The sequence below is a fragment of the Octopus bimaculoides genome, chromosome 2, assembly GCF_001194135.2.
Source record: "Octopus bimaculoides isolate UCB-OBI-ISO-001 chromosome 2, ASM119413v2, whole genome shotgun sequence".
NCBI lineage: Eukaryota > Metazoa > Mollusca > Cephalopoda > Octopoda > Octopodidae > Octopus > Octopus bimaculoides.
Genome location: NC_068982.1, coordinates 96,118,345 through 96,128,413, shown reverse-complemented (window position 1 = coordinate 96,128,413; position 10,069 = coordinate 96,118,345). Strand labels below are relative to the sequence as shown.

Here is a 10,069-nt window from a genome sequence, read left to right as displayed (position 1 = left end):
ATTTCACTGAACAAATTTTCTCAGTTCAACCCAGATCAGGTTACTAAAGGGTGGATATAGTGTCGTGTAGAAGTACACCTGACTGTAATTTTCCATGCAGTTTACCAATGGTGATTAGATTAAAAGCTATAAGAAAAATTTAAAGATATTTTTCTTGTAATAATCCTCTTCGTACTCTTCTTTTTATATTTCTTTCTTCATGGGTCTGTGCGTGTATGCGCGCGTGCATGTGTGTGTGTGTGTGTGTGTGTGCAGGGGCGGACCCAAGGGGTGGGCTGAGGGGCATCCCCCCCCCTCAAGAAAAGAAGTGCGCCCTTCTAGATAATGTTATTATGTCCCATTCTCCTGGAATTGTATTCCCTTCTGAGCCTGTGTACTCCCTTCGAAAAATCTCTAGGACCGCGCCGGGTGTGTGTTTGTGTATGTGTCCAATCTGTGAACATATCTGTAAATCATTGGGTGGATTAAGTTTCAGGAGAGGCATATGCATCAGAATTAAATAATAATAATAATAATAATAATAATAATAATAATAATAGTGCCTTAGGTATAATAAAAAAATATTCAGACAAATACATAACAAAAATAGCAGGACTTACAAATATATATAACATACAGAAAATTGCACTACTGGGTACTGCACACATTCTACGCAAAACACTTTCAATACAGTAAACATAAGAGCACCACAGCAAACCACAGCACATACCCAAGGCACACAGAGCTGCGCTCGGTAGTGAAGTGAAAGCACGTTATAAAAATAAAACTACCGAATGATAATAATAATAATAATGATGATGATGATGATGATGATGATGATAATGGTTTCAAATTTTGCCACAAGGGCAATAATTTGACGGGAGGAAATGTGTCGATTACCGGTACTTATTTTATCGACCCCGAAAGGATGAAAGGTAAAGTCGACCTCGGCGGAATTTGAACTCAGAACGTAGCGACGGGCGAAATACCGCTAAGCATTTCGTCCGGCGCGCTGACAATTCTGCTAGCTCGCCGCCTGAGTAGTAGTAGTAGTAGTAGTAGTAGTAGTAGTAGTAGTAGTAATGATTTCTTTTATTTGCCATCAGGGCGAAGGATGAGGGGGATAATAGAAAGACAGACATAAAGTGTGGGGGTTTACATATAATGGAATGATAAATAAAAACAAAAAGATAAAAGAAAGAAGTATACACAGTATACATTAAAAGATGTGAAGTATACATAATATACAACAATATGTAAAAAGAAATTTGTGATAGGGGTCCTCCTTATACAAGAGGACCCCTTTTCCAACTCCTTTCCTCCGACTCACGGGTCTACACTGAGAGTGGTACCGCCGACTCTTGCCATTTTCGCAACTTTCACCCACTTTTTCGTAAATTCACTCAAGGACAGCACTTTCCTCTCACCTTCACTTTCCTTTTCTGTATGAAGAAAAATACAAAATTCCTTGTACAGAACTGTATGTTTCTGTATGTTATCAAATATACTTTAAGCCTTAATAATTCTTTTTTTCGGCATGGAGAGTTGCATTGATGCATTTATTTGAAAGTCTTCCCATATTTTTATTTGTGTTGGTTCAATTCCTAATTAATCTTGTTGCAGCTGTGTCACATTTGAGCTTCAGTCTTTTCGGCATTACAGTAAATTGTTTGTTCAATTGTTGGATGCAAATTGAGAGCTCTTTCATGATCTACTGCTCTCTGTCCACCACCTAATCTCTGTAACACTTCGACATTAGTTTCAAATGTTACACTGTTACTGTGTTTTGTGCCCACGGTTAGCAATAGTACACAGCCTACATTTAGCCGTTATTGCACAGAGGTAAATCTCAAAAAGTAAATATTGGAAAGCGAAACTTAAGGCGTACTCAATTCAAAATCAAACTTAGCTAGTTTTGAATGTGAGGCTTCGTAGCAGTTAACCACTCGAATTCTGTTAAGATTTGTACTCTTACCCCTGTCTACGTTTATTCATTTGAACTAGTTTATTGCACTCGTAATTTTAACTTTCAAATCATGTCTAAGAGGCTGGTAAAAAAGAAAACTACTCGTGGAAAACCGAAAAGGAAACATTTTGTGTAGAAAGCAGGAAGGAAATAGAGTACATATGAGAATTTAAATGGATTAATAATGATCTATCAGTCTCTGCTACAGAAGTGTATAATTTGTATCTGCTAAATACAATTTCGTTCTTTATTCTACATTGTTTATTTTACATTTTAGGAATTGTCGAACCTAAGGAGTTACATGACTCTAAAGCAGACGGTAGATATATAACGATTGCGACGATGCGACGATTGTGAAATAAATTAAACCGAATGACGTTTTATTACGTCTTTTTTTCTCTTTATTCTCTGAATTGAAAATTCATACCTACCATGCATGCATGGTGTGTATATATGTATGTTATTATTCAGTTTTATTTCAAGATTTCTTGCCAATAGAGAAAGAGCCGGTTTCTAACCTAGATCCAACGCTACTTCACTGGAATTTCAACATCAACACAGGGTATTTTTGTATGTATGTATGTATGTATGTATGTATGTATGTATTCTCATGCATATAGTTGCATATCTAGACATGCTCATATACATTTAAATGATAAACTTCTGGAAAGTTTTACAGATTTTTATATATGTATGTATGTATGTATGTCTCTTCTATATTTTATCATTTACATTCTTCTTTTGAAGAAGGAGCTGATTTCTAACAAAAATACAAAGCTCCAGCGATAGAATCTAGATAACAAAAACAGCGGCACATTTTAAATCTCAGAAAAATCTTGCATTATTTTACTGTTCCACTTACAGATTGCATTTGTAATGTGCGAGTCAGTTGGTTAATTTTCTTTTTCTGAAAATCCAAGCTTATCCAGACTGACAGTTAGGCATTCACTTACAAAACCAAGTGCACCAATTATAATTGGTGTAAATGTAAATTTGTGATCCAAATATAGAAGCTGGAGGTTTCAAAGCAGTTGTCCATAGTTACCTTCTTTCTCTTTGATTTTCAAAAACATATTCACATAAGCAGGACAGCTGACCTCTATGACGGTACATACTCTTTTCTTGTCTGTTCCAAACAACAATATACAGCCTGTTATGCTTGAACTTCACAAATGCTTTGATGGGAATGTTCCACCAGTATCCTTTGGGCTGGTATTTAATAACAGGAAGATTCTCTTTTTATTCCAGGACAGTCTTTTTCCGAAAGTATGTATGTCATTGTTCAGTTTTATTTCAAGATTTCTTGGCAATAGAGAAAGAGCCGGTTTCTAACCTTGAGCCAAGGCTTCTTCATTAAAATTTCATCATCAACAACTGGGTATTTTTTGTATGTATGTATGTATATATATGAGCAAATTTGAATGTTTTGTTTTATGTATGTATTCTCATGCATATAGTTGCATATCTAGACATACTCATAAATATTTAAATGATAAACTTCTAGTTTTACAGACTTTTACAGTTCCAGTGATGGATTAACTTTCTCCTTTCTGGCTTTGAGAAGCGTATTTTCTCAAGATTGGTATTTAGGCAGTGTGTTACATATCCTAGGGCCCCAATAATTACAGGTATAAACATGAACTTGTAATTTGGATAGAGTAACTGCAGATTTCTCCATGTATGTATGTATGCAGATTTATGTTTTGCTTTATGTATGTCTTCTCATACATATACATGCTCATATGTATATATATGTATATATATATGTATATATAAATGTGTTAGTGTGTGCTTGTGCGTGCGTGTGTGCGTGCGTGTGTAGTGCTTGTGTGTGTGTGTAGGGAGGCGTGTGTGTGTGTGTAGGGGGACGTGTGTGTGTGTAGGGGGGCGTGTGTGTGTGTGTAGGGGGCGTGTGTGTGTGTGTGTGTTCTCTTCTATTTCTGTATTTTTATTTTATAGTCTTCCTGTAAAGGAGCTGATTTCTAACATTGTAACAGAGATAGAAATCCCCATCATTGGAATGTAGATAACAAAAATAAAAAAATTAAAAAAATTAAAAAATCACATTTTTAAAAACGAGAAAAGTTGCATATTTTATTGTTCTACTTTACAGATTAAATTTGTAAAGTGCATGTTAGCTGGTTGATCTTTTTCTAAAAACCCTACCTTTTCCAGATTGTCACTTTGGCATTTACTCACAAAAACAAGCGCACCAAATATTGGTATAAATGAGAATTTATAATCTGGGTATAAAAGTTGGGGGTTTCGAAATTGTCTGTAGTTATCCTCTTTCTCTTTGATTTTTTGAAGAGATCTTCACATCAGCAGGGCATGACGATACATGTTTTTTTTTTGCCTGTCCATATACGGCCTGTTATGTTTGTACTTGATAGAAGTTTTGATGTACGTACGTACGTATGTATGTATGTATGTATGTATGTATGTATGTATGTATGTATGTATGTATGTATGTGTGTGTGTGCATTCGTACGTGGTTGTGCACGCGCTCGTACGTGCGGGCATGCATGCGGGTGTGTGTGTGTGTGTGTGTGTGTGTGTGTGTGTGTGTGTGTGTGTGTGTGTGTGTGTGTGTGTGTGTGTGTGTGTGTGTATGTATGTATGTATGTATGTATGTATGTATGTATGTATGTAAGCAAAGATCATGCCGGAGGAAGTTTGTTGCCTTATACGTCTCACAATGAAGAAAGACCTACGTTTATGTCAAAGTATTATTTATATGTATGTGAACATGTATGTCTATATATGCGGTTATATATATATTTATTAAATCCCCACCTAAATTGAAATGTCTTAGACTTACTTCTGTGCTATTTCCGCCTCCATCTTTTATATATAAAAATTTTATTTGTATAGATCTCTAATCTTTTTTCAACTATTATAAACTATACAAATCCGGAAAATGGCACCGAATACCAAAAATCCAGACTCAAATGTAAATTAAGAAATCCTAAAAGAATTGCAAAACATAAATGGAAAACTCGCAACTCTATCAGAAAAACTCGAGAAGATACTCAACCCTGCACTCGATACCAAGAGCGAAAACAACGACACATTTGGAAAACACTTTTAAGAAGAAGAAAATTTATATTTTGGAACATGGTGAAAAACTTAAACAAAGCTGGAATCTATGAGAAATCGCTAAAGTCCACCTCACTAATCTTACCCTGAAAATTTCAAATAAAACTCATAACTAATGAGCCAGAACGACAAAGAAAACTACGGGAATAATGTCTCTCAATAGCATGGAAATGGAAATTGAACTCTTAAAAGTAAGAGGCACAAGAAAAGATATCGATCAACAAATAGAAGAAGAACGTACCAAAAAATCTGGGGGAACCAACTTACAACACCTCCTAAAACTCTGGAAACAAGACTATGAACATGGGGAAAATGCGAGATGTGGTTCTTTAAATACGAAGAGGAATTCAAAAAATACACACCACAGACAATCCTATCATCAAAAAACAGAACAAAACACGAAACTCTACAGAAACAATCAGACCGTCATACACAACACACCTAACCCACAAACACAATTCCCCGCAACCCAAATCAAATACACTTAACTACAACCGAAGTAAAACCACCCCAAAACACAACAACATAAATATTCCCCAAATATTCTCTCATAAATCCAAATCCAGAAATAACATAAACCAACCTTATAACACAAGCACTCTAAACTTTGGAAGAGGTACACTCGGATTACTGAGGGCTACATTAGGCCCCCTAATAAACTATAACCGTAACAAGTACCCCCACCGAAACCACAATCACTACAGCATAAACACAATGGCCATTGGAAGAGATCCACCCAAACTACCAAGACCTCTCGGAACCCCAACAAGACTGCAACACATAGCAACTACAGCAGACCCCGCCTTCAACACACTCACCATCAAAAACGGCCCTACAGACCCACTCAAAACAGACTGACAACAAATATCAACTACATTCAAAGTTACATTCTTTTTTTTAGCACAAAGACAGAAATACCAGGACACACGTTGCACCCCTCCCCCTACACGAGAAACCAAGGGTAATTAACCTTTCAAAAAAACCCCAATTAACTGACACCCAAATAGAAATTCTAAGTAAAGGACTGAAGTTTACACCCACAAAAACCAAACTTCCCCGAACTGAAAACGACACTGCAGAATCCTGCCAAAAACTCAGGTTGGTCGAATACTCAACAATTCTAATGATGAGGAGGAATCACTAGCCAAAAACAAAAGCAACTTTTGCTCAAATAAAGGATTAAATAAAGCACTGGTCACCTACTGTGAATACATTATGGACTTCTCCCTTTGAAAAAAATTAATATAGAAACATTAAATCAAACTTTACAAAGCATGAATGGAAAAACCTACTGGACTTGCAAGAAAATACGGATATAACTATCAAAGAAGCTGATAAAGGGAGCACTGTCGTCATCATGGAAACAAATTACAATAAAGACCTAGCACTCACAATGCTAGAGGACAACAGCTATTATGAAAAAGCAACCCACTACAAAAAAGTTAAAAAATAATGGAAAATCTCACAACTCTTTTAAAGAAGTGTAACGAAGGCTTAACCAGCAAAGAAACCGACTCTTTATGCCACTTCAAATGCAAAACAAGCAACTTCTATGGTTAACCTAAAATCCCTAAATGCAAAAGGATAAATGATGCCTGTAAATCCTCAACAAACAAATACATACAGCTAACACCTCCAGATGATCTAAAATTGAGACAAATCATAGAAGGCATGTGAAACACACAGGTTCAACAACTTCTTGGACATCCTCCTAAAACCCCTCTTAAAATATATACAGAGCTACATACATGATGACCTAGACATACTAAATCATCTGCCAAAAACGGTAGATAAACATACACTTTTTACTTCATTTGATGTTGTCAACCTATACACCAACATTTCCCATGATTATGGAATAACTGCAATCCAATACTGGTTAGACACTCACCAGTCTGAACTTCCAACATGCATAGAAAAAGAATGTGTCATTGATAGGCTCAGATTCATACTTGAAAACAACTTTTTTTGTTTTACCTTCAACAGTTCGGATTACTGCCAAACATCAGGAACAGTGATGGGTACGAAAGTAGTCCCCACATACGCCAACTTAGCTATGGGATTCGACGAACAAAAAATCTACAACCAATCTCTTCTAATATTTGGTGACACGTTCCATACACAACTCAGAAACAATTGGAAAAGATACCTGGATGATTGCTTTATTTTATGGCAGGAAAATATTGACAAGTTAACTGAATTCAAAAACATGATAAGTAACCTCAGCAATAATATCCAATTCACAATGGAGTTTAACCTCAAAGAACTTACCTTTCTGGATATCCTAATAAAAAAACCAAGATGGGAAAATAGAAAGTGACATATTCTACAAACCCACCGACTCCAAACAGTACCTTCTTTTCACATCATGTCACCCAAAACACACAAAACTCAACATTCCCTTCAACCTGACAAAACGAATTTGTACCATAGTATCAGAACCATCCAAACGTGAACAAAGACTAGAGGAACTGAAGGACACACTCATCCAAAGAGCCTTCCCCTCTGGCATAATCACCAACGGAATAAACAAGGCGAAACAAATGGATATCAATGAACTTAGAAAAGAAAAACAAAAAGAAAAGACAGAAAAATGTCCTACCATTCGTGTCAACCTTCAATCCCAGAAACATCGAAATATTCGATCACATCCATAAAAACTTCCCCATCTTATTTGCAAATGAAAAAAAATGAGAAAAATCTTAGAAAAACAACAAATCATCAAAAGCAAAAGGCCGCCCAAAACACTAAAACTCATTCTCCCTGAAGCAAAACTGTACAAAGAAACCCCAAACTAACGGTTACAAAATGCGGGAGAACAAACTGTGACACTTTCCTTTAGCTAACTGAGGGGCCAGAATTTAAATTCAAAGATGGCGAAACCTTCAAAGTCAAGTCCAATCTCACCTGCAACACGGAAAACCCGATCTACGTAATCACATGCAATGGCTGCTCACACAATTACATAGGTCAGACGGGCGTATCGTTACGCAACAGAACGATCGCCAACAGATCCGAGACAAAAGCACAAGGAAAATTCCTTTAAGCAGTCATATTGCAACCTGTGCAGGAATGGTCTTACCAAATTTCAAAATATTTCCTCTCTACAAGTGCTCAGATTCCTTCAAACAACAACAAAGACTGAATAGAGAAAGACAATTTATCAACAAGTATAAACCACAATTAAATATAGACCCAACCACAACCAATAAATAAGAAACGACACTTAAAAACAATTTTATACATATTGTTATCATTTGAAAAATACATGCCATCATTTTGCATATCTTTTTTCCAATATTCATATACTAGCTGGTGTACCCGGTAATTCCCGGGGATAATGATGTTCTATTCTCTCTTAAATTGAAATTTCTTAGATTTACTTCTGTGTTATTTCCACCTCCATCTTTTACACACACACACATACACGCACTCGCGCACACACACACACACACACACACACACACACACACACATATATATATGAGAGAGAGGGGAGAGAAAGAGGGGAAGAAAGAAAGAAAGGAAAAGAGAGCGGGTGGAGAAATTACTGCAACAGTTCTTCATAATGACTGACCAGTTTCATCCCTGACGGGAATCTTCAGACACAAGCTCACAGTTAGCTTCTCATGCGCTCTTGGTCACATTGGTCAGTAAGTTGACACAACTGGTTCCTATTGGCTCCGGTTTTATCTGCATCCGGCTGTGATATTGTTCTCCCTCATGTCAGTTATGAATGTTCTAAACAATGTACTTTTCGGTCCCTCCCCCCCTCTCTCTCTCTTTCCTTCTGGTGGTAGCCGTTTGAAAGCTGTTTTAGAATGGCGTTGTTCTGGTAGCCGGACTACGAGGTGGCCTATCGGTTTTAATCATCGTTCTGTTATATCGCTTAGTGGTCTTGTGTTGGCTCTCTTTATAATATCTTCATTGAATTATGTGTGAGTATGAGTAGATGTGGGTGTGAGAATGTGTGTATTGCTGTTTTATGCGGAGTGATTGTTTCATTTGTTGCTTCTGCTGTTATTGCTGCATTTCACATTGCTTCTACTTTTTGTCGTTACTTCTTTTTTAATGTTTTGGTGACAATTTTGTTGTAATTGTTGTTGCAGCTTTTGTTATTTTCGTCACGGTTGTTATTGGTGTGACTCGCTGCTGTGATTGCAGTAGTCAGGATGTTGGTAGCGGTGGTGGTAGGTGGCGCTACGCTCTCGCCTTCTTCGCTATGAAGGAAAATGCTGTGCCATGATCTCTTTAGTCACGAATATAACACGCAGGTTATGTACTCCCGACGATCAGTTGCACCTGTTCAATCTCTTTGAAGTGTAAATAATAGTAGCTGCCAGGAAGAAATTTCGTACTCAGTAGCGTAACTGGGAGGAGACGACAGGGGGTGGCCTACCCTTAACGATGCTTTCATGGTGGCGGTTATTTTGGGTCTGCTTTATAAACCCGTATAGGATTGGGGGGGGGGCTAGGAATGGCACTCTCAATTGCTGCTCCGAGCGGCACCCACTCATACTATGCTACTGGTTCTACTTTATTCCCACCTTGTATTCATTTAGCATAGCTATCACTCTGACCCTCTCCCTGTGTGGAAAGAGGTTGGTAACCCTGACTTTGATCATTCGATGTCCCATATACAGCAAAATCATAACAAAATCCTAATTGTTGTTGCTATTGTTCAAACTTTCTTATCATTGCTGAATTTTTACTGGCTTCTGCCTTTCCCTTGAGCGAATGGGTTATCCATTGGCTTGCTGAGCTGGTAAAAGATGTTCTTTGTTCTTTTTACCTTGTTGCTGTTGTTGCTTTTCCTGCTACTGCTGCTGCTACTGTTGCTACAAGTTTCAGGATGTATCGCCACGTCTTTGTACTGTGACGTTAATGTAGCAATAAAAGCCGACAAGACATTGACGTCAAAGCCTCTCGCGTTCATGGTAAACATACTATTGCTTCTTTTTCGGTCCACAGTCGAGGAATCTGTATTTTTCTCATAATGACTCTCTCTCTCTCTCTCTCTCTCTC

General features: G+C 37.3%; 1 protein-coding gene across 1 annotated transcript in view; it reads right to left on the bottom strand.

Annotated features, from left to right (window-relative positions):
• The window catches only part of LOC106873211 (uncharacterized protein K02A2.6-like), a 13,360-nt gene that overhangs the window by 1,108 nt on the left and 2,183 nt on the right, over positions 1-10,069 (bottom strand). The window contains exons 2-3 of the mRNA XM_014920454.1: positions 7,316-7,328; positions 1,310-1,421 (exon numbers count right to left, since the gene is read on the bottom strand). Coding sequence (XP_014775940.1) covers positions 1,310-1,421; positions 7,316-7,328 — 125 coding nt within the window. The remainder of the gene's footprint in view (positions 1-1,309; positions 1,422-7,315; positions 7,329-10,069) is intronic.